The sequence below is a fragment of the Medicago truncatula genome, chromosome 5, assembly GCF_003473485.1.
Source record: "Medicago truncatula cultivar Jemalong A17 chromosome 5, MtrunA17r5.0-ANR, whole genome shotgun sequence".
Classification (NCBI taxonomy): Eukaryota; Viridiplantae; Streptophyta; class Magnoliopsida; order Fabales; family Fabaceae; genus Medicago; species Medicago truncatula.
Window position 1 is genome coordinate 22,713,303 of NC_053046.1, and position 25,328 is coordinate 22,738,630.

The window sequence follows — 25,328 nt, forward strand, 5'->3', positions numbered from 1 at the left end:
AATGTTGATTCGAGTTCAAAAATCAAATTTGTTTTCAGTTTTTCATCAATCTTCGCTTTCAATCTTCAAATTCGCGATCTAGGTTTTCTTCTCCTTCTCTCTCTACGTTTTCTTCATTCTCTCTCTAACTCTGTAGAATTGTAACGTTATGCCCACGTGGAATGCCAGCAAGGACAAAGTTAACGTTTTTTGGCAAAAATTAACAGAAGGGACCAATTGCGTAAACGGAGGTATACTTAGGGGACCAATTTGAGACAATTTAAACTTAGGGGACCAAATTGAAATGCAAAAATAAGTTAGGGGACCAAACCATTAATTAAGCCTTTTTGAAATATATATTTCAACATTTTCGAAAATAATTTTAAAAAATTTTGAAATATATATTTTTCATAAATTATAAATTTTGGAATTTTCGAAAAATATATATTTCCGAAAATATTTTTCGTAATAAAAAAAAATCCTTATTTTTTTTAATTTTTACAAATTTTTATATATTTTTAAAAAAAAAATTAATTATACAGTCAGCACGCCACATAATCAGATATGCACAGTTAGCATGCCACTCAGCTCGCCACGTCAGCAATTATGCACAGTCACATGGGTCAGGGGCTAAAATCAAAGAATCTTATTTTACAGGGTTGGAATCTAAACTTTTTTTTTACAGGGGAAAAACCGGAACTCTTCCAAATTACATATTAACCCTTAAGAACTCACCGCTCACACTTTCTCGTCATCTTTCTCTCGCGCTCTGAATCTCTCAAACGAATTTCACAATGATCCACAAACCCTAATCCCAAACCAGCAAGAAGATTCAGTAATGGAAGATGCAAACGATTCCTTGTTCGATTCTATGCTTGTTGATTCAAGTTCAAAACTCATTCAAAATGGCTTCGCCAGATCTCAAAGTTCAGGTTAGAATTTCCCAATTTCCGTTTATAGTTTTTATGAATCATACACAATACGATCAAAATATGTAAAATTTGATTCAATTTTTCCCCTCTTTCTAAGTACATTTCCCAATTACAGTTAACAAATGCTTTTCAATCTGTTTTTTTTTTTTTTTTACACAAAAATGTTGGTAATTAAATTAGGGTTAATTGGGGTTTTAGAATTATTGTTTAGGTTTTGATAAATTGTAAATCTGGGTAGTTTGAAAAATGTAACACTAGAACTAGAATATTCCAAGAATTACGAAAGGACTTAAGATTAATATCATGTATTAATTTGTTAAATTGAGTGTTCACTTTTAACGTATACATTTTGAAGCAGAGGAGTGTGTAATGTTTGTAAACGTGGGAGGGGAAGCGACTAATGAAGGAGCTGATGGAGTGAAGTTTCTGAGTGACACTTTTTTTGACGGTGGCGATGTTTTCCTCACGAATGAGGCGATTGTGGAAGGTGGAGATTACCCGTCGATTTATCAGTCAGCTCGGGTGGGAAGTTTTAGTTATAGAATTGATAACCTTCCTCCTGGACAATATCTTGTTGACCTGCATTTTGTTGAGATTATTAATGTAAATGGGCCGAAAGGAATGAGGGTGTTCAATGTTTACATACAAGAAGAAAAGGTGAGCTTTTTCACAGAACTAATGCTTTTGCATTTGAGAAACTTGTAGCCTGAACTCATTTTTTAATTGTAATATTATGGCTGGCAGGTTCTATCTGAATTGGATATCTATGCAGCTGTTGGAGTCAACAAGCCACTTCAGCTGATTGATTGTCGGGCCACTGTGAAGGATGATGGGGTGATTCTCATAAGATTTGAGAGTTTAAATGGAAGACCAGTTGTCAGTGGGATCTGCATTAGGAGAGCGTCAAAAGAGTCAGGTACTTAATTTCTTCAGTTTACTGTGCTTGATTAGTTTTTCCAGTGGTATTGAAGTTACTCAACAATTTGTTATTGTCTACGATATTTTGTTATACAGTTCCACCAGTGCCAAGCGATTTCATTGAATGTAACTACTGTGCTGCGCAGATTGAAATTCCTTCATCACAGGTTAGAGGTGTACACTACTTGATATGTGGCTGTTTGAAGTGTCAAGCATATCATAGGCTCACATCATTTTGTTTTTTCTGATTTTAATTGGAATCTTTCAGATAAAAGTTATGCAGACAAAATCTACAGCAAAGTATGAAAATAAGATAAAGGAGCTTACTATGCAGTGCGAGCTCAAGGCAAAAGAATGCTATGAGGCATGGACGTCATTAACTGAAATGAGTAGGGAAGTGGAAAAAGTCCAGATGGAGCTTGATCAAGTGACATTTAAGTCATTCACTACAGGTATTGCATGACCTTCGATCATGAAACATATAGAAATCATAATCTTAGACCTTTCTCAGCTAGATTAATGTGATTTGTCAGAACTAACTGCCGAAAAACAAGCTGAGAACCTGAGGAGTATTTCTAACAGATATGAACTTGATAAGAAGAAATGGGCAGAAGCAATTATCAGTTTACAGGAAAAAGTACAGGTAAATGACAAAGAGTAATGTTTAGAGTTACTAACTTACTATCATTTTTTATAACTCTCAGAAACACATTAAGAGCATCGACACTAAATTTGTTTTGCAGTTGATGAAGAGTGAGCAGTCTCGGCTTTCCTTCGAAGCACATGAATGTGTTGATTCGATCCCTGAATTAAATAAGATGGTTTATGCAGTACAGGAGTTGGGTATGCTTCAGTTACATTGTTCATTCTCCATTTTTATTAATTAAGACTGAAGATTTGTACCTTTTTTTTAGTTTTGAAGTAGTTTGAATCCTGTTAAAGGGCTAGATTTTTTTTATGCAGTTAAGCAGTGTGAAGATCTTAAAGTGAAGTATTATGAAGAGATGACACAGAGAAAGAAGCTCTTCAATGAAGTTCAAGAGGCTAAAGGTATGTTAAAGTTATCATGTTTACTTATTCTATTTAGTATAAGTAGACTTTGTTTCTATTTGACAAGAATTATTATAAGCCAAAGGCGTTAAATTCTAATGTGCTTCTGTTATGAATACACAGGAAACATCAGAGTTTTTTGCCGTTGTCGACCATTGAATAAGGTTGAAATGTCATCTGGGTGTACAACAGTTGTGGATTTTGATGCAGCAAAAGATGGATGCCTTGGGATTTTGGCAACTGGCTCCTCTAAAAAATTATTCAGATTTGACAGGGTTTATACACCAAAAGATGATCAAGGTATGCGTAGAATGTGATACAAGAACTCTGTTTGCTTGACAATCATTAATCATTATTGTCATATTAGTTCGCGGTTCATATTATTATCATTACTAGTTACAAACCCACACGGGTATGGGGAATGATTTAACCTGATAATTGATTGAGCAAAATGATTACGTATCTTCAAAAAAAGTTGTTTAACTTGTAAAACAATAATAGTATTTAACCGAAGTTGGCATTGCGACTTGTTAATTGTCATAGCAAAAGAAAGAATAATTGGAAATTGTTTTCCTTGACAAAAAACAAAGAAAAGAAAAAACCATCAATTTAACAACAGATGAAATAATGCTATCTAAACTGAGGTGCATCTCGAAGGATAGGGAAAAGAGTTAGGCATAACTAATGCCCAAACTAAAATATTGAATCTTGACTATGCTAATCAGTGATGGCCATAGCTGTACTTTACATGTTATGCACTTGGTGATGTCCCTATAAAATTAAGACACTCCAAGTTTAGTCCCTGTTTTAAAAAATAGGCATTTGAGTCCTTGCAATATTCATTTCTTAGGCCTATTAATCCTCCAAATAGGTGCCAATAGTGCATGAAATGAATGTGGAGGACTGAAATATCAATTTTTTAAATAGTTACTACACATGGAAGGCCTAAACTCTGTAGGATGAAAAGCATATTTAACCTGTAAATATAAAACAAGTTATTGCATGATTAATATCATCAACCCTTGTGACTTGAATTTTTGAATATATTCCATTATTTTCATATTGTTATCACATATTGATTGCCTTGATACCCCCTGCACATTTTTTTAATATATTCCATTAGAAGAAAATGAATATGTCAAAATGGTTACAATGATGCATAGAGGCATAATGCTATTGAATTTCTACTAATGAGATGAGAAGAATGACGTGGAAATTAAATTTCTACTAATATGTTACTATAGTTCAATTGGTTCAAATCAGAAAAAACATCTAACCACAACCTTTTAAAACCATATATAGACCAAAATATAATACAAAGGTGTTGCCAAAGAAATTAAATCAGAGAATTCTAATGTAAAGGGATCAAAATCTGTGTACCTTTCCATCAAAACAGAAATGAATTTGTAAAAAAATCTTCCAATGAGTCATTGTCGTCGTTTCCTGAACATGTTTGTAACCGTGTTGTATGGTTGTTAAATGGAATTGTGTAGTAACTTCTATATAGACCAAAATATATTATGTACTATGTAAATTACAATAAAGGATAAAGGGCTTTAATGAAGTGTTTACTCCATAAGATTGAATTTGAAGGAATGGAGAAATGAGGGTAGAACAAACCTTTGTTTATAAGAAGATAAGGAATGGAGAGAAACCCTTCTTCTAAAAAAGGAATGGAGAGAAACCGAATGGAATTGTTGTTGTAGAAAAGAAACAAAAAAAAACTTCTACTAGCCTTCCGTTCAGTAACCGATATTGAGTTTTTTATTTAATAATGGAAAAAGGATAGGAATTTAAGTTTAAAACAATGTGATTAGATTTGTAAAAGGATAAATTAGTAACTTTGCCGGTATATTATATTAATTAGTAGTTTGTAGATTCTTGTTGTTGTTGTTGTTATTATGATTATTTACACAATTGGAAGTTTTCTAAAAACAGTGTTGGTTTTGTTTAACAGTTGATGTTTTTGCTGATGCATCATCAATGGTAATCTCTGTGCTGGATGGCTACAACGTTTGCATCTTTGCGTATGGACAAACAGGAACAGGAAAAACATTTACTATGGAAGGAACAGAGCAAAATAGAGGTGTAAATTACAGGACTCTTGAGCATTTGTTTAGAGTTAGTAAGGAAAGGAGTGAAACATTTTCATACGACATATCTGTTAGTGTGCTCGAGGTTTACAATGAACAAATCAGAGACCTATTGGCTACGGGACCAGCATCAAAAAGGTAACCTTTGTTGAGTTTGTCATTGATATTTCATTTGTGACAGTTTGATACAGTAAAGCTTTGTCAACCATACTAGAATGTGAAATACTACTAGTTAACTATGAAAATATGGCAAACTAAAATGAGTTGTATTGAAATTGTTATTAGGTTGGAGATAAAACAAAATTATGAAGGACATCATCATGTACCTGGTGTTGTAGAAGCCAAGGTGGACAACATAAGTGACGTGTGGACTGTACTGCAAGCTGGAAGCAATGCTAGAGCAGTTGGAAGTAATAATGTTAATGAACATAGTAGTCGATCTCATTGGTACCAAGCTAATGCATTTTCCCTATTTCTTTACAATTTATAGTCTATGAACTATACATCACTGCTAGTTTTTCTTTTTCTATACTTACCGATAATTACTACTTGTTTCTTGTTCAGCATGCTATGTATAATGGTAAAGACTAAAAATTTGATGAATGGTGAGTGTACCAAGAGCAAGCTTTGGCTTGTGGATTTGTCAGGCAGTGAGAGACTTGCAAAGACGGATGTGCAAGGAGAGCGACTTAAGGAGGCACAAAATATTAATCGTTCTCTTTCTGCTCTTGGAGATGTGATATCCGCTTTAGCTGCCAAAAGTAGTCACATTCCATATAGGTATACCTATTAATTACTCTCTTTACTGTTACCAATCTTGATATGTAAATGTTAGTTTCATCGATGCTATTTTTTTTTTTTGGATATTTCAGGAATTCTAAGTTGACACATTTACTCCAAGACTCACTAGGTATGTCTAGCTATTGCCGCTTTCTCTGTATGTGTTGTTTATATGTTAGGAGTAAGATCCAGTTTTTGTAGGATTACATTGGTGAAGCTTGTTTCATTGTATGTTTGTATCATATTGCAGGAGGTGACTCAAAAACTTTGATGTTTGTACAAATAAGTCCATCAGACCAGGATGTCGGTGAGACTCTGAGCTCACTTAATTTTGCAACTAGAGTGAGGGGCGTTGAGTTAGATCCTGTTAAGAAGCAAATTGATACAGGCGAACTTCAAAAGACAAAAGCAATGGTAGGTTGCTGATCCTTACTAAAACGTATTAAATTTTTCTCATCATGCCTTATGAGCAATTTATGATGAATTCTTCCTTATACACTTTGGCATAGCTTGACAAAGCACGAAGTGAGTGCAGATGTAAAGAAGAATCCTTGAGGAAATTAGAAGAAAGTTTGCAAAACATTGAGAGCAAGGCCAAGGGAAAGGATAATATCCACAAAAATCTACAAGAAAAGATTAAAGAACTTGAAGGCCAGATTAAGCTCAAAACATCCATGCAAAACCAATCAGAGAAACAAGTTTCTCAATTATGTGAAAGGTTGAAGGGAAAAGAAGAAACCTGCTGTACTCTTCAACATAAGGTTGTTTTCTATTCAAGATTATTATTTGACATGTGGCTCATCTATACATTTTTTAGTAACATTGGTTGTGTATCATGGTTTTGGTCTTATAGTTTATAAACTGCAAATTTCATTTAAAGTTTTTCACAAATGTACGTATTACAAATGATAGCTAGTGTATGAAGATATAGTTATAAATAAGTAGCATTGGTTCATTGCTTTCGTTACCGAGACATTTGACATTCATATCCAACAAGACACATGCTTATACTGAAGGTCAAAGAGCTAGAGAGAAAAATAAAAGAACAACTGCAGACAGAGACAGCAAATTTCCAACAGAAGGTTTGTAACACATTTGCAAAACTGCTTCCTACACTCTTCTCTAATTCTTTATTCTTGCCAAAACCTTAGCATGAAGAACATGCAATCATAAGATGCATATATTGGAGAAAAGTTTATCCTTCTTTGTTTGAATGAAACAATTCGTTTGGTCTGAAAAAAGAAGTTAAGTCAGTTCTTGTATGTTATTGCAGGTTTGGGATCTAGAAAAGAAGCTGAAAGATCAGTTGCAAGGGTCTGAGTCTGAATCTTCCTTTCTAAAAGATAAGGTTGTCAAGCACTAGAATTGCTCATGTAGTGCGATATTCTTTGCCGTTGTTATGGGATATTTTGAGTGACCTCTTTTTATGTTCATTGCTTCATATTCTTTAGATCAAGGAGCTTGAGAGAAAACTGAAAGAGCAGGAGCAGAACTCGGAATCCTTGCTAAAACAACAGGTACTAATTTGTTTCTGTTGCACACTACATTTGAAATAATTGTTAACAGTCATTTAGAAGCTTATTATGAGTGAAGTAGAGTAACAGTAATAATAGTCTAATATGTCTAAATCTCCCCTCCATACATTGAAAAGGAGTACTATGTTTAATTTTTACCATTTTCTATCTCTGGCATCTGTTGAGTGAGTTGTTTAATTTATATTAATTAATAATTCATGTGGCAGCATGTCATAGCAGATGAAGGAACTAGAGGAGAAACACAAGGAGCGAGAGCAACAGTGGCAGCAAACTCATTGTTATGTTGAAGCAGTAAAGGCGGCGGCCACACCTGATATAGGTAAAAGCCGCACAAGTGAAGAATGTCCAAATGATATTGAGAGTCGCATGAAATTTCGTCCCAAATCCGTCCCAAAATCGTATGAAATTTTTATAACATATTCAAACAAGGAATTTTCCCATGAATTTCGCACGAATTTCCTTAAAAAAACAAATCCGTCCCAAAACCGTGTGAAATTTTGAGATGGATTTCGGACGGAAGGTTTTAATTTTATTTTTAATTGTGAAAATTCTATATCCCCTGTGTCCACATCAAAATTTCCCTCTGTGTGTTGCTTCCTCTCATAACTAGATTTACTCTTCCATAACCCTAAAATCAATTTCACAATCAATTTCTCAAACTCTTCAATCAATTCCTTCCAAAAACTTGTACCATTTCTCAAGCTCTTCAAGGTTAGCTTCTCTTCTCTTCAGATTTGAGGTTCTCAGTTTTTTTTTTTTTTAATTTCTCAAGCTTTTCAAGGTATTACCATTCACTCTCTATATTATAATATGTGTTCTTGTCAACAAATCAACCATGTACCCATAAACTTGTGCCTGATTCTTTGTTCAATTTCAGGGTTTATTTTGTTTTATTTATTAGGGTTTTTAGTGTGCTTAACTACCTAGACCTGGATTCATGTTTGATGTTGAAATATATTGTGGGTTTTGTGCGTTTTTGCTGTTCCAATTGGGTGTATGTTGTGGTTTGTGTTTTATTGGCCTGTTCCAACAGGTACTCATTATGTGGTTTGCATTTTCGCTGTTCTTGAGTTGTTGTTTATCAGGACTATATATCTTATTAGGATCTTTGGCTAGATTTACACCCTTATGTATTCAAAACCTGAGTACTAGAATGCTAATTTCTTGAATGGTGTTGAGATATTTTAACAAAATAACGTTGAACTATTGTAATTTATGTTGAACTTTGTTGTGTTTTGTGTTGCTCCTGTGTGATGATTTTAAACATTTGGTCTATTTTAGAGTTAAAAGACATTTAAGAATGTTTATTTGTTAATGTTTCTTGTTTTACTTTCTTTTTTAGTTACTGGTTCTACTCATGACATTAAATTAAATTGCAGGAATGAATTGTTGCTTCAACGAGTCACGTGTGACTTATTATCTTGAACAAGAACCTCACCCATCATCCTCCAAAAGCTTGAACCACCTTTTCCAGAGTATGTTCCATATTCCGTTATCTTCAATTGGTTTCTTTATGTGAGAATTCTGTTGTGACTTTTCTATCTATTCATGGGGGCTGTTTTCAATTAGTGGTAAATATAGCTATAGTAATTTGATGTTATTGCTCATATTTATGAATTTTACTACTAATTGTTACCATCACAGATTTACCTTTTGCTATACAACGAAATGAAATGCATATAAGGTTGATTAATTGACTAAAAAACACTACTAGCTTAAACCATAAGCACAATCAGTATGGCTTTGATCTTGAAGAACTTTTCTATGAATGAACTATTAACTGTTGCAGCAGTATTATTAGCAATCCTCCTTCTTTGTGCTTATAGTTTGAACAAAGATGAGTTCCCTTTCCGACTTTGTGTTTGGTGTATCAACTTCAGCTTACCAAGTTTGTTCTTCTCTCTCTTTTTTCAATTCCTAATGTTATGCTTTTGCATTTTCTTTATATTCATGTATGATTATTCCCAAATGATATAACACATTGTAGTAGTATTTTGACATTATGTTGCTCATTAAGATCAAACCATATATATTTTTAGAGTTATAGCATGTTCATTTCAGACAATTGAACCAAACATATAGATTTTTTTCTCTCCAAAAAGTAGTTGTGGGATTTTTCATAAAAAAGCTGATTTAGGTGCTTAGAAATAATATGATTATAATAAGTGTGTGGTCAATGAAAAAGAATGTTAAATAAGTAATCCTTATTCTAAACAAACATATACTACTTTATGCTTTATGCAAAGATGTTGCTATTTTTAATCTTAAACAATCCATTTGGTGATTATCCTTATATAATGAAAAAGAATGTTGGATCAAGGCTTCCTTCCTTCACAGCAAAGGAATCAAATCTGATCAAGAGCTCAATTGACTTCTTAGGAATAAACTTTTTACAGCTTAGTATATGTTAAGAACAATCCTACAAGCCTGGACATGGACGATAGAGCCTGAACAATCCTGCTAGTTCAGTTGAGTGTGTATCTGTTTGTCTTGTGTTCGAGTACGTCATCTTTTGAAGAAAGTATTACTCAAATTTATGTTAATTTACTTGAGTATTGACTAGTGAACAATTTAGTCATGTTATTTTGTGATATATTGTGCCAGAACATTGAGCACATATATGAATCTAGTTTGTATAATTTTGTTTTAGACAATGAGTATTTGTTTACTCTTGAATTATTATTTATTTTTATTTGAATCTAGTATGTATTATTAAATATGAATTTTAGGATTTCAATTTATCTTAAACTCATTAAAATAAATTAATTTTGTTGCAATTATGTAAAAAAAAAAAAAAAAAACTTATAATCTCTCCTGTAAAGCGTGTGTAAATATTTTAAGGTTCCTTAATTTCGTCCGAAAATCGTTGGAAAATTTGTCTGAATACTGCAGGAAAATAAACTTAATTCCGTCTAAAAACCGTAGGAAATTAAACTTTATTCCGTCCGAAATCCGTAGGAAATTAAACTTTATTCGGTCCGAAATTCGTCCAAAATCTATTCCAATATCCAACAAAAGTAACAGTGCGAACTCCGTCTGAAATATTTTTGGGACGGAATTTGGGACGGAATTATGATTTGCGACGCGGCTTTTTCGGACACGCCCAATCCGTTCGAAATCCGTCTGAAAACACATTTCCGTTCGAATTCCGTGGGAATCTTCCTTAAATTCCGTCCCAAAACCGTCCGAAAATGACATTTTTTTAGTAGTGAATAAGCTCCTCCGCTAAGTGTGGGTATCTCTCATGTGTCAAAACACGAGTATACGCTCGGTATGCCACTATGTGTCTACCACTCCTATCTTATATTTCTCTCAAGTCCAGGTGTAGGACTTATCTCACCACTCACGTTTAAGAAAGAAGAAAGAAGAAGAGAGAACATATACACGTATTTCCATCTTTTTTTATTTTATTTTATTTTTAAGCAAGTTATAGCACAAAATTTAAATAAAGGCAAGTTAGGCTCAACCCTCTTAGGGGGTCCCCAGTGAAGTCGCCATTTCTGTCGCGTCATTTTTCGGAGATCAAGGCTATTTGATTAGCTTTTGACTCACTAATTATTTCACGACTGAACATTTAATTTTTTTATAAAAAGGGGAAAAAAGTTCAAACAACCCCATATTGAAAAGATTTTGGGTTCGGGGTTAGTTACATAAAGGGAAGGTTTTAAAGGAAAAGCCAAGTGGCAAATAAGAATTGATTTGTGTTTTTTTATTAAAAGGAAAGATGACTCGAAGTATGATTAGATTGATTGATATTTGATTAAGAAAATAAAATGAAAAAGAGACGATCACTTGATTTAGGATCAAGGGATATTATAAAAAAATGTTTTTGTGATTTTTGTTATTTGCATTTTTTTGTTGTTTTTGAATGATAGCTATACTAAAAATTAACACTAACGGAGCGAGAAAAGATAAAAGCGTAGGTACCTTATGGTGGCGTTGGACCACCACAAAGACCATTAACCTAATCTAGAAACATAAAGAGAAAGGCATACACACCTACAACTATTACAAAAAACCCTATTATACATGCTATGGTCTGCGAGAAAGTAAATGACGGAAATAATTTACATTTAAATCTAATTTACATTCTAAGTTACGAAAATAAATAAATTACATTAAAAGCCTAAATACATTCTAAACGATTATGCGATAAAGTAAATGACATAAGTAAAAAAAACAATAAAAGTAATAATGCAGAATAAAGGAACTAGCTAAAAATGTAAAGGAAATAATTACATATGCAAGATAGAGCTAATTATGCATGAAAATATGAATAAAAGTGCAAGCGAGAGGGGTGCAACAGTAAACAGGGGGTGCAGGAATTGAAAAAAGGAACTGGGCTTTAAGGGGCAGAGGCGCGCTGTTGGGCAAAGAAAGAATCGGGTTGGCCTAGACCGGTTCAAAGGTTGAACCGGTTCGGTCTGATGGTATATATAGGCAGTGGGCTGGTTTTATTTCATTTTTACATGTTGTTTCTCTCTCTTTCTTACAAAATGCTCTCTTCTCTCTCTTTATTTCTTTTTCTTCTCCAAAAATGGGGAAGGCGGCCGGGATAACTCCGGTGCGGTGGCCGGCGAATCATCGCGGCGGCGGCGCCGCACTGGAGCTAAAAGCTCTTCCTTTTTTTTTGAAAAAAATTTACTTTTTAGAAACGGTTTATCCTCCCATATTCGATTCTTTACCCACAATTTCCAGAAAATGAGTTCCTAAACCTAGATCTAAAAAAAACGAAGAAAAACTACCGCGTGAACTTGGACCGTTCTTTGGACTTATGGACAAAAGGATAATAATAATAATAAAAAGTAAAAATTGAAAAGGAAAAAAGAAAAGAAGGAGATAAATACTAAAACGAAGTGATTAAAAAAAAGCTAAATAAATAAAGACCGATTAAAATGAAAAAAGGTTAAAATCGAAATTAATTAAAAAGAATAAAAGATGGAATTAGATTAGATAAGATAAAGAGAGAAAAGGGCTTGATTTGGAAAAAATGAGGTATTTTAAAATACCTCCCTGTCGAAATTTTCACTGAAATGTGAGACTGATCAGGGTTAGACGACGCGTGTCGATGGGACCTTAGGTCAAAAATTGGGATATGACAATGTGATATAATGTTTTATGCATTACTTGAGAATTATTTGAATATTTAAGATGTTGTTGAATTGCAATTGATATTATTATGTCATGCTGATTTTGTATACTGCCTATGTTGCTGTTGTTATTTAACTAAGCTGCATGAGTCGGTCTAAGTTGTTGAAGATGATGATGTTCCAAATTATTGGACTAATATAAGAGGTTGTCGAATTAAGTTGTTTAAGAGGTCGAGTCCATGCATTAGCCTTCATTGTTGGGGGCTTGATGCCTTGGAGCTTTGTACTCACCACGTTGGAGCATTAGCTCAAATTAGCGATGGGGGTTTGATGCCCTGGAAGTATATTAATACTCAAATAGCGATGGGGGCTTGATGCCCTGTATTGGTACCACATGCATATAAGAGGTCTAAGTTGCATAGTCAAGTTAGAGTCGCATTTGTCGAGTCTAAGATGTTTAAGTTACCAAGTTGTTGAAGCTGTGATTCTTTATATGAACTATTAAAGATGTTATATATGATATATTAATGTCTATGATGAATATTATGATGATTTTAGGTTGTTAAATATAAATGTTGAATTATATGCTTAATATTATTGTTTTGTGAAATCTCACCCCTTCTGCTTGGAAATGTTGCTCTTCGTATGAGTAGCTTGCAGGTGATCGTTAGTAGGTTGCTGGTGTTGCTGTCGTGAGTGACTTATTCCTCACTGAGTCTTAGGATGCTCTGATACGTAACGGGATGGGATCTTTTGTGGCTATTTTCTATTCCTTTACATATTGCTTATGTTTTAATAAGGCCTGCGTGCCAAAGACTTATCTATGTTAATGAATTTAATCCGCTGCAAAGTTTGAATTAATATGTTTAAGATTTTTGGAAAGATAATTAGTTAATTATCTCATTTATGATTTTTAAGAAGTGTAGCATTCCGTTATGTGTTGAATACTCTGATATTTGTTATGAATTTTTATGTTGGGAAAACGGGGTGTTACAAAGGCGAGTAGCCTTTTTCCTGAACTCGCCATAGCGAGTAGAGTGGCTCGCCTCGCGAGCTGCACAGAGACAAACAACCTTGTTTAGGGTTTTGCGATCCTTGTCGCACAAGATGTTATGAGTTGACCCTTGGGGTAGGAATGAAGGTTGATTATAGTACTGTTAATGTCCAGTGAGTTTAAAATATTTATGAATTGAGGTTGTTAGTAATGTGATATATTGTATATGCATTATGTGATTTACATAAGATGTTTAAGTTGATGTTGAAATATTATTTGGTGTTGTTCTATCTTGAGATGTTTATGTTCTGCCTATGTTGCTGTTGTATATTAATTAAGCTGCATGAGTCGGTCAAGATGTAAGATGATGTTCCAAATTATTGGAGTTACATAAGATGTCGATGTTTCTAAGATGTAAGTTGTTGAGTCCATGCATACTCATTCATGTTGGGGGCTTGATGCCCTGGAGCCTTTGCTCAACACGTTGGGGGCTTGATGCCCTGGAGCCTTTGCTCAATTAAGTTGAGGGCTTGATGCCCTGGGAGTATATTAATGCTCAAATAAGTTGAGGGCTTGATGCCCAGGATTGGTACCACATGCATGATTAAGAAGATAAGTTGCATAGTCAAGTCGAAGTTGCATTGTCGAGTCAAGTTGTTAAGTTGTTACATTTTAATGAAGTGTTTAATGAAGAATTATTATATGATGAATTGATGATGTTTATGTTGTTAAATATAATTGATGAATTATATGCTTAATATTATTGTTTGTGAAATCTCACCCCTTCTGCCTGGAAATGTTGCTCTTCTTATGGGTAACTTGTAGGTGATCGAGACTAAGTTGTTGTTAGTTGTTGTCGTGAGTGGTTTCCTTCTCACGTGTGTCTTAGGTGCTCTGATACATAACGGGATGGGAACTTTGATGCATGCTTTTCTATTCCTTACGTATTACTTTATGAATTTTTATGAATAAGTTGTTGATTGGATTTTATGAGATGTTATGATGAGGCCTTCGTGCCATAGACTATTTTTAGATGTTGAATAAATTCCGCTGCGAAATATTGAATATTATGTTGATTGAATTTTGAAGGATAATTAAAGGTATTAATATGGATACGCATATCAGCATATAAGTGAGCTGACAGTAGGCTTTCAATGTCCCGTAGAATTAAAGGTAACAGATGTAGTTCAACAAGCAGTTTGTGAAACCACTAATAATTCTATTTACCTCCCAACAAAACCGCAATTCGGAACACTTCTCATCCAGCAGCAAAGTAGAAAGTCATTCGTGTTAAATCTCATCCAGCAACAAAGTTTCTGTCGTCTGTGTTACGTAACCCAACTGTGTGCTACTCTTGCATCAAACATATGCAAAGTTCGATTATAAATGGAAATTGAGAATAAATAGCCATCTTATAATGGTTGTTTAGGATATTTTTAATCAGGACATTAAATAGATTGTTTATTTTTATTTTTTTGTGACGACCAGAGGTTTGTTAGATGTTCCTATAAAAAAAATGTAATGTATTTTTCAAAATAAATCGAAGAATACTCCTGGATCAAGTACCTTTTCAAATACATCAACAAAGGCCCTGATAAGGCATTGATGCAGTTGTCTGTTGACGGTGATAAGCGTGATAAGTCCAAGCCGGTTGATGAAATAAAGGAGTATTACGATTGTCGTTATGTTTCACCTTGCGAGGCTGTTTGGAGGATATATTTGCTTTTCATATACACCATAAATGGCCTCCTATTCTCAAACTAACGTTTCATTTGCATAATGAACAATCGGTACTATATGATGATGATCATGACATCGTGGACGTGGTGATGTATAACGAGGAGGCGTCGACCATGTTTCTCGCGTGGTTTGAAGCAAATCATCAGTATTTAGGCGGTCGTGATCTAACGTATGCTGAATTTCCAACAAGATTTACTTATGAGAAGAAAGACAAACGGTGGCAGCCACGTAAGGCAGGATATCAAATTGGAAGGCTTCATTACACGCCGCCTGGTATAGGGGAGTTGTACTACATGAGGATACTATTGACCGTTCAGAAGGGTTGCATGGGATATAGGTGCATAAAAACGATCAATGGACATACCTATGACACGTTCCAGGAAGCATGCTCAACTTTGGGATTACTTGATGATGACAAAGAGTTTTTAGATGGTATCATGGAAAATGCTGAGTTAGGTTTGTGATGAGATAAAACCGCAAGTGCACGGTCTTACCGAAGTAGTATAAAAGAGTATCGTTCCGACAGGGAGTTATGAATTCAATCAACTTTAGATAATGATTAGACTAAAGGTTTATAAGATAGAAAAGTTTGGGTTTTTTTAATTAAAAGTAAATAATAAAAGAAAAGATAAAAGTCTTGGAATTATTGGTTCATCCTAATGACAAGTCCTTCACAAACCAAACTATTAAACTTATAACCTTATGTTAGACCTAATTTCTCAAGACAGTTTCTCTTTTGTTCCTCTAGCAACCAAGCCTATTTCGCTGACTTGATTACTATTAGATTTTGGTTCCTCTAACAACCAAGCCTATTTCGCTGACTTGATCATTATTAGTTCCCTTGAAGATCGAAACTATATGTCTCAAAGATTGTAAAGACTATTTCGCTGCCTTTACAATCTTTGTCTAAATTCACTTGTTCGAATATCAAAGCTCCACTTTCGTTTTATGAATTGATATTTGAGATGATGGATAAACAATTATCAAACCCTCCACTTTCGTTTCCACAGTTTGATAATGGTTGATCCATGTTAAAGCGGTGAATTTAGATAAGGAATTAGGGTTACATAAGATTAAGGTTTAAAGCTTGGTTTGATTAGGATTATGTCATTAGACTTATCCAACAATCCCAAGACAAGAGAAGTCTACTCACTGACGTTCATTGTAGACAAGGAGAAGAAGAGAGAAAGCATAAAGATAAATAACAAGAAAGTAAAATGAACTTTTGTTAGAAAGACAATTGTCACATATTGTATTCCCAGAAAAGATGATTATTTGTGATGGATGGCTACTCTATTTATAGCATTTATTCGACTTAAAATCTAAGCTACTACATTTGGGCTAAAAATAGAGTAGCTTAAAATCTAAGCAAAAGCAGCAAAAGAGGCATTGGAAGGTGGCACGGCCGTGCCAAGCCTAGCACGGGCCGTGCGAAGGTTCTGACTTGGGGGAGACATATTTTGTCTTCCGAATCTTCGTATTTCTGCACCGAATCAGCTCCAATCCTCATTCTTTTGCTCCAAGACTCAATCCATCCAATATTCATTCCTGAAATATAAAATATGCAATTGTAGTAATATAATTCAAAAAGGAAATATTATAAATATAAATATAACTAAAATCTAAATAAAACAATACTAAATATTATAGATAAAATAGATATAATAATGACTCATCAGTTTGGGCCATCAATTGTGTTGGTTGTTTGTGCATCTCTTAACCACTAGCACAATGACGAGCCCTGATGTAGTATGGGATGCGACATGGCAGTTATTGTCCGATAGTATCTTATTTGAACGTAGGAAGCGTCTGAATAGGATTATGTTAGTCTATAATGTACGATAATTTTTTTTTGTTGTGATGGATAATTTTCAAAGTGAGGGACTAACATTATAATTTAAACGTCATTTATCCAACTAGCATTTTTTACAGTCATTCATACAGTGCCGTCTTATAGACAAGCCTGATTTAAACAAAAAGATTGTCAGACTCAGTATTACAATCTTGGTCACATAGACATGAATCTTGGTCACATAGTCATTTATCCAACTAACATTTTTTTTTTGTTAGTCTATAATCTCTTGCTAGGTGGATAATTTAACTAGGTGGATAAATTAAAATTATAATTAAACTCATTTCTACATTTAAACTAGTTACAAACCCGTGTTACTTTTTTCGAATTTTTTTGTTATAAAGGAATAGATTATTGCAAACACATATTTGTTAATATACTTAAAAGTAAACTGATCCGAAACATAGATATTACAGGCATATAAGAATATAGCATTTGCCTTCAAATTGTTCATTTATCAAAATTTTATGATTTTATATGATACAAAGAGTAATCTGGTATGAAGAGTAGAAACTAATATAAACACAGAGTTTAGTAGATACTAATATAAACACAGTTATTTATAAGTACAACAAAGTGGATATTTACATGCATCATATTTGAGCACAGCACACTTCATGTAGTAAGTTTTGATGTCAAACTTAATATATTACACCTTAACCAAAAGCAGCCATGGCTGATGCAAAATGAAAAGCCATTATGCGAAGGATATAACTATTATAGACCGCAGATCAAATAACTTCGCAAGATACAATGACATATCTTCCAAAAAATACCCAAGGGTGAAACTGATCACTCCGTCTTAATTTGTTTGCCCAACTTGGCGGAATAAAACTGTGTTAGGTTACAATCGGTAGATGCGATACTGTTACGATATTTTTCATCAGAAGAACGCTTTGCGTTGGTGCAGCTTCCAAACTGTTTCGAATCATTATCAGTTAGTTGTTAAAAAATCCTAAATAATTTTTTTTATTGTTATCTAGTTAATCTAAATACAATAACGATGTTTTTTTGCCATGATTGAGTCACACTTAAATTCCAATTTGGTCCCAGGAGTGATACGACTGCGTAAGCAAAATCTTTTCCACCCGTTTCCGATTATAGATGTGGTGGTATTTGTTTCAGGGTCATTTATGAAAAACAACTTCCATATTGTAATTGTGTTAGAGGTACCGCATAGTCTCAGATATTCGTGATCAGTAGTCTTAATAAATATTAGAATAATAGTACTCTCATAATATTAGGACATAGGAATTTTGTTTGATCAGTAGTCTTATTTTGTAAAAAATTTGAAGCACGGATATGGACACGGACACGGACACCGGAAACGACATGGACACGCCGACACAGCTAATTTTTTTAGAAAATCACAAAATGCAGTGTAATTATATGTGTCGGTGTCGTGTCGGTGTCGGACACGACACGTGTCTGGCACGGGGACACGCCTTATCCAAGGAATGTTCGTGCTTCATAGTCCAAGACTGAAGCTCAAAAGAGTTAGAATGGGATAGGCACAGGCACATGCCCAAGTAATAATCCCTCAGATAAGTTTTTTACTCATAAGTAGAAATGGAAATTGTCTTTTATTTTTCAGTTAGCAAGCCCAACTATGGGTAATAGGAAAACATGACTGGTAAAGTGCACAATGTTCTGCAACTTTTTTAGCTATATATATTACTTATAGTCAGTTAAGCAAAAAAGTAAAATAAATAACAGCAACTTAAGCAAATAGAAGTAAACAAAATCAAGTAACATCAAGGACAATACATGTCTTAATTCAAAAACATTGTTCACAAATGAAATAGTTAATGGACAACAGATGTAGAAAACATAGGTTACAATGAGAATTAGAACATGTTTACAAATGAGAATATATTTCATATACTCATAGGAAACTACAATTCTAAACAGAGAAATTTCTTAGTTAGTTTCCTGTCCATATGTCTGTCTACTTACAAACCACAAATGAATCTTGTATGCTAAGCCAAATTGCAAAACCATAAATATTATAAAAGCCAAACAAAATCATCATATGTATACGGTTCTAACAAATTAATCTTATCCTCCCTTTCTTCATTCAAGTAAAAATAGCCTCAAAAAGAGAACTAATCTCAATCTAAGAAAAACGTATATATGCAGATAGAAATAATATCAATCCAATGACCTTATCTAACACAAGCAACTGAGGACACACTGTACACTATGCACCTTGCAAAGCACAGACTAAAAATTTAGGTCGATGAGATTCCCGATATGCTGATAATAAAAGAAAGAGATTGATTTTGATACACTGTCAATGTAAACTTTTTACACTATTAACCAATCACAAACCATCAATTGTATAACTTTTAAGGTATATATGATTGGAAGTCAAATATTTTTATTGATCCAATGGTTATGATTGATTGACAGAGTGAAAAATATTTACACTGTTAGTGCATATCAATTAAATCCATGAAAGAATAGCTTCGGAAACCTCCCATCATTCTATGGTTACATTACTACCTGCAGCTGCATTGTATTGGTATACGATGAGATTCTTATTCAGTTTCCCAGAGAAAGATTCAACTTCTCCTAATTAAGACCTTTACTATGTCATATAAAACCATCTAACATAAATCTTGTCTTCTTGAGCACATATCCTCAGGAGATTTGTTCTCTTCATCTTCCTTAAGTAGCGAGTCCTCATTTCCGGTATAAAACCGGACAGATAATGTAGGCGAAGAAGGCAAGCCACCACCTGCAATTTCAACATATATGTAATATGAAAGAATGTAAAGTATGGTTGGCGAGTCAGTAGCAGCTAAATTAAGTAGTACTCCTATATGATTAAATTTGACTATACCTCTAAAAGAATGGCTTCTCTCGAAGTCCTTGGTCAGATGTAACATTATTGTGCCAGAGAGTACAACAATAAAGCTACATATTTCTGACATAATAGTTGAAAAACTTTGGCCATCCCAATCATGCAAGCATAAATTGAATTGTAATTAGACTCTTGCACAATTCAGACACCAGTATCATATGCATCTGACATAAATTGCAAAAACTTGTAGGCGGTACCTTGAACATTATTACAGTGGCGATTATTGCAAGTGTTGTAAACATGACATAGTATATAGGAGACACGATTACGGTATTTGAAGGTGTCAAGCACCTGAAATATTATAATCATGTTAGTGAAGCATAATTGATTTGGAATTTCAAACAAACTATATAATGTACTGAACAAATCTGAAATAGAGCCTTGTTTTATTTTTCCAGTGAATACGATTAAGGTGTCAATATGAAAAGGGAAACACACACAAGTCACAATATACAACAAATCACTCAGTCAAGGGGAAACAATTCCAGTACCATTAATCTAGCAACATTAATGCTAGTATTTTTCATTAACATCGTTTCTTTCATTTTAAATTTCTAAAAGATAATGTCATTAATCAATCAAAGAACACTAAAGGCAAAGAGAGTATGAGAAAACAACGAAAGAAAAGGAAAAACTTACCACATAACAGAACACCCACTTGCATTTTCATCACCGAAGAACCCAAAGGGAATCAAAGGTGTAGATTGAAACTGATAAGGGTCACGATCAAAGCCTGTACACATGCAGGGTAATGGTGGAACATAGTAAGAAGGACAACCCATTGTTCGAATGGGACCTAATCTGTTGTAAGTTACATATTGTACCAAAGGAGGATAACATGTTTCTGCATACAACATGTACGATCCAGAATTAACAATATTTTCACGCTAGAGCCAAATTTCACAAAGAGCTGTAATCAAATATGCTACCGCAATTCTCTGAAATCCAATGAAATAAATAAAGAATGATCAGTATTATACAGACATTTTTTATCATGTTCAACGAAATTCTAACTTCATAGGGCGAAAAATCGAACCTGCAGTATTCCCATCAACCTTATCTGCTTCAAATCCACTCCGAACGTCAAATCACTAACGCGATGAACATAACCTCCTGCGAACAACAAAATGCAATACATTACATATATGGATATGATTCCAATTTTGTCAATCGCGTATCGCGTAAATTGACAGTTGGTTCAAATTTTGGTATGTTGCACTGCTGTGCATGTATGTAATTATAAATAATCGGTGTAATTTAGTCTTTTTAAGAATTACACACTCAGATGATCAATGTTTATATGCATAAATCAATAGTTAAAAAGCCTAATCACATGCCTAAAAAGTTAAAGTACTCCAGTCAAAGGCACTGAGATCACACCATATAGGAAAACCTTATGAAGTCTTGAAAGTATAAATTTAAAGAACGTGTCCATTTCTATTTACAAATGAAAACCTTCGTGAAAATCATGAAGGCATCAACTTACCAGTAAATACTCCACCGAGCACCCAAACAACACAAGCAACACCAGCCCAGCATAAGCAAAAAACTGCATGCCTTGCTGATGCAGCGCAGCAGCCAAAGCAAAACACCCAGTAGCAGAAAAAAAAAACACTCAATCGCAGAAAAACAGGTGCTGCAATTACAGACCAGCATCATCCCTCAACCAAACTAACCCAACTGAAGAGTGTATTTTAACATAATATTTTGACTATAATTAGTTAATATATTTAACCCATTGATCCTCTTTAAAAGAAACATCTTTCTTCATGTTCTAATTGTTTTGACTATGATGAATCGCAATGTTCCATATGAATCTCAATTTGATGAATTCCTACAACACATGGATCAAGAAATTTTTACCAGAAGTAAGATTGAAAAATGTGTGATGTTCTATTCAGTCAAATACAACAAAAACACTCAAGCGCATACAACTAAATTGCAAGCAAATGAATCTTAGTATGCTCATACGCATTCTCAAAGGCTTGTAAACTTGTAATAGAAACTGTTAAATATATTATCTGGACATGTAAACCAAAATTTATATATGCTTGGATTGATGATGCATCCTGACTCTCTGGACTCCTAGTATATATCATCTATGATGGTCTCACCATTTTCATCCCCACATCTGCAGGAAGTTTTGACAAAGCAACTTGCTCCTCATGTTTATCCCGGGGAAAGTAAAGTGGAAGCAGCCTACATGAAACAACATGCATGGTAAAAATAAATAACACCAAGTCCAAAGCCATGTTGAAAAGAATATCAACCATACTTCTATAACCATAAGAAAGTTTGTGTCAACAAAGAAAATTGCAGATATCAAATAAAGGAAAATAATGCTGAAAATACCTTTTATATATTTCAGTGACCAAATCACATTGTTATTAAGAATTTTATGGAGCGGCATGCTGAATTTTATGGAGAGATGAAATGTTACATTTTTCAATTAAAATCAAAGGCATCTATATTCAGGCCAACTGGAGCAAACACTAATCTACAATGGTGTGCAGTAGGGAGATTGAAATTAAAGAGGATAGTGATAAAAGCAAATGCAACCTAGCTAAAAAAACATAGTCCAACACATGGGTGAAGAAATGAGGAGTAGAAAAACTAAACCTTGAAGGAGGAACTCTCAAATATGTGATTGGTGAAATCTTCCACTCCAAGATTATGAAGAGGTAAGCCAACCTGCATATACAACAAATGTTCATATATAATTAAATGTCAATAAATTTTCAAAATAGATGAAAATGCAGGGAAATTTCATGGCACAAAATGCAAAATTCAGAGTATATTCAGAAATGCACATGTAGCAAACAAAATCTGATTGAAGCGTTGGTTCATGACACAAAACACAACCACAAAATTCACAGTAACTTACTTGAAAGACCAAAATCGAACCGTCACAGTTACATTCTCTTTAGTTTTACGACTGTTGTGGATGATTAGATTTGCTCTAGAAAACACAATAAAGACGCCAATGCAAAATGTTTGTCCTATAATTTAAGTTGTATTGATATGCATATTAAATCAAATGATTGTATCACCATGAAAATATCAATGTTTTTTTTATTACCAAATTTCATTAAAATAATCAATTTTACTCATTTAATTTAAAACAAAAATTAAAAATCTAAGTATATTCCTTAAAAAAAATCCTATGTATTGGAAAGATGGATGCAATAAAATTTAAACATCGCCATTTTTTCCTTAAATTATACATAACCATAATGTTCAAAATATATATACATATATATATATATATATATATATATATATATATATATATATATATATATATATATATGTATGTATAGATATGTATTTTTCTAATACTTTTTAATATATGTTTAAAAACGGTATATTTGTAACAAAACCGTTCCAGCGGTGGCAACCGCGCCGGTGGCTCTCTTCTGTTGAGCGAAACACTGGGGGGGTTAGGGTTCAAGCCAGGGCGGCAGAAATTGAGAGAGGGGGGGATAGGGGTGGATGGTCTGTAGTCAGGTCTCGGAAGTGGAAAGCGACGCAACCGGAGGAACGAGGATGGGACTGGTTCAGAGACACAGAGCGGCAGGGAGGAATGGTTCAGGGAAAGGGAATTGCAGAAAAGGATTTTGGTAGGTCAGACTGGGCAGCGCGAGGTCAGGTTAGGGTTTATGATCATCAGGTTTCACGTCAGCATGCTTTCGACAGCAAGAGTAACACCGCAAATCTACGTGACAGAGTCTCTTTCTATTTTACAAATATCCCTAAGCATTTTCCAGGTCATCGTTTACGTCATTATTTTGAGGTATGTGGTATTCTTTCAGATGTGTTTGTAGCCAGACGCCCTAATGCACGTGGTCAGGTGTATGGTTTTGTTAGATTTTTGAATGTGAAAAATAGAGACAAACTAGGGCAAGCTTTAAATAACATTTGGATTGGTGATTGTTGCGTCTGGGCTAGGGAAGCGAGGTTTGATAGGTTTGCGACTTTTGATGAGGATTTTAGGGAGGAAAAAAGGGATAGAAGCAGTTCTTTGAGGGTTGTGGAGGCTAAGCCTGTAGTGATTACTCATGGAGAGGGGATTGTGAATGTGAGGTTGAGGAAGGAGGCGGAGGTGGAGAAGGAGAGTGAAGGGAAATAAATTGTGAAGGCTGGTTTGGTGGATGTTAAGGTTGGGAAGCTGGATGAAAAAAATAAAGTTGAAAATGATAAAAAAAAGAAAAGAAGAGTGAGGATGAGGGAGTTGCTGGGAAGGAGATAGGTGGAGAGGCTTGTGCGAAAAAAATAAGGAGGTGGAGGATGGTAGGTTGTTGTGGGAGTCCAAGGAGAAGGCAGCCGAGGCAAACGGGGTAATCCACTTTGATTCGAGTCATTTTTTGTGTTACAATTCGAAAGCGGAGGATCGTTTGTGGGCTAGTGGAGGTATGGTGGCAAGGGTGTTATCGAGAGACTCGTCGTTATCCTTACAACATAGGGTGGAGGATGCTGGTTTCCCAAATGTTGTTGTTATTCCAATGGGAAGTGATAGGGTTTTCTTGCATTGTTTGGGGGGCGAGGATATTTGGAATGTATTCAATGATGCTATACATTTTTTTGGGATGCTGTTTGGGGATTTGCATAAATGGTCGCCAGTGGATCTTATTTATGAAAGGGGTGCTTGGTTACGGATTTATGGTACTCCTATGCATGCTTGGAACAATTCGTTTTTTCAATTATGTGTGTCAAAGTGTGGAAGATTTATTCGATCGGATGGGTGTACGGAGGATAGGGGGCGGTTGGACTATGCTCGTGTTCTTATTTCGACATCTCATCTGGAGGTAATTAATTATTCTTGTGAGTTAGTTATTGATGGAGTTAAACATGATCTAAAGCTGGTGGAGGAGTGGGGATGTAATCTAGGGGAGGATGCATTTTTGTCAGAAGAGAATGTGGAGGCAACGTCGGAAGCATTTCATAACTTTCAAGATGATATTGATGAAGATAATTTTAAAGAGGATATTGATATTTTGGTGGATGAGCTGAATGAAGACTTGCGGAAAGGTTGTGGTTCGAATGTTGATGCGGGTAACTTGTCTTTAAAAGATGATTTTTTTGGGAAGCAAGTGCAGCCCCCGGTGGAGAACAAGGATCCGGCTTCAGTCAAGATGGCTAATTCCGTTTGTAAGAAATTTAATTCCTTCATTGATGTTGATACACGATCGGCTAAGGATTGTACCAATTCAAGTGTGCCTTCTTCAAAATCGAAACTTAAAAATAAGAAGCAGGTGGAGGTCTCTTTTAAGCATTCGGCTGGATTTGTTAAAAGAATAGCTCGGTTACCTTCGAAGGATAGAAAGGAAATTTTGAAAATTTTAAGAAAAAGAGATCGCAAAAAAAAGGCTTTGATCAAGAATTCTTTAGCAACACATAATTCAACCTCTACTTATACTAATACGTCCAATGCGTCGGTGAACAAAGATTGGGAGCATTGGGTGGTTCTTCATGATAAAAAGGAGAAGGTGGAGGAGGATG

General features: G+C 34.4%; 2 protein-coding genes and 1 long non-coding RNA gene across 13 annotated transcripts; 1 reads left to right on the top strand and 2 right to left on the bottom strand.

Moving 5' to 3' along the window:
* Positions 1-710: 710 nt before the first annotated feature.
* Positions 711-9,963, top strand: LOC25494731 (kinesin-like protein KIN-14R). Of its 11 annotated transcripts, none has more exons than XR_003012333.2 (22): positions 711-911; positions 1,267-1,568; positions 1,656-1,827; positions 1,926-1,996; positions 2,098-2,281; positions 2,363-2,472; positions 2,573-2,672; positions 2,793-2,879; positions 3,003-3,179; positions 4,837-5,110; positions 5,258-5,419; positions 5,537-5,752; positions 5,845-5,882; positions 6,003-6,166; positions 6,262-6,513; positions 6,769-6,834; positions 7,026-7,100; positions 7,204-7,269; positions 7,507-7,998; positions 8,667-8,762; positions 9,114-9,175; positions 9,594-9,941. XR_003012333.2 is itself a non-coding variant. In XM_024784223.2 (21 exons), exons 1-21 carry the CDS (start codon positions 818-820, stop codon positions 9,116-9,118), a joined length of 2,811 nt encoding a protein of 936 aa, XP_024639991.1. In that variant the 5' UTR covers positions 711-817; the 3' UTR covers positions 9,119-9,963. The 11 variants fall into 11 exon arrangements, 3 of the variants coding, with proteins under 3 accessions (XP_024639991.1, XP_024639990.1, XP_024639989.1); XR_003012336.2 differs by having other exon boundaries at positions 7,507-7,606; XR_003012338.2 differs by having other exon boundaries at positions 6,750-6,834; positions 7,494-7,998; positions 9,114-9,963.
* An 8,993-nt stretch (positions 9,964-18,956) lies between these two features.
* LOC25496374 (probable magnesium transporter NIPA7) lies at positions 18,957-20,152 on the bottom strand. The gene is made up of 3 exons (XM_024785377.2): positions 20,027-20,152; positions 19,809-19,929; positions 18,957-19,703 (listed from the first exon to the last, which is right to left on the bottom strand). The coding sequence occupies exons 1-3, from the start codon at positions 20,069-20,071 to the stop codon at positions 19,573-19,575; spliced, it is 297 nt and encodes a 98-aa protein (XP_024641145.1). The 5' UTR covers positions 20,072-20,152; the 3' UTR covers positions 18,957-19,572.
* Positions 20,153-21,675: 1,523 nt separating this feature from the next.
* Positions 21,676-22,525, bottom strand: LOC112421682 (uncharacterized). The gene is made up of 2 exons (XR_003011883.2): positions 22,449-22,525; positions 21,676-22,028 (listed from the first exon to the last, which is right to left on the bottom strand). It is a non-coding gene; the product is annotated as an uncharacterized lncRNA (long non-coding RNA).
* Positions 22,526-25,328: the final 2,803 nt, after the last annotated feature.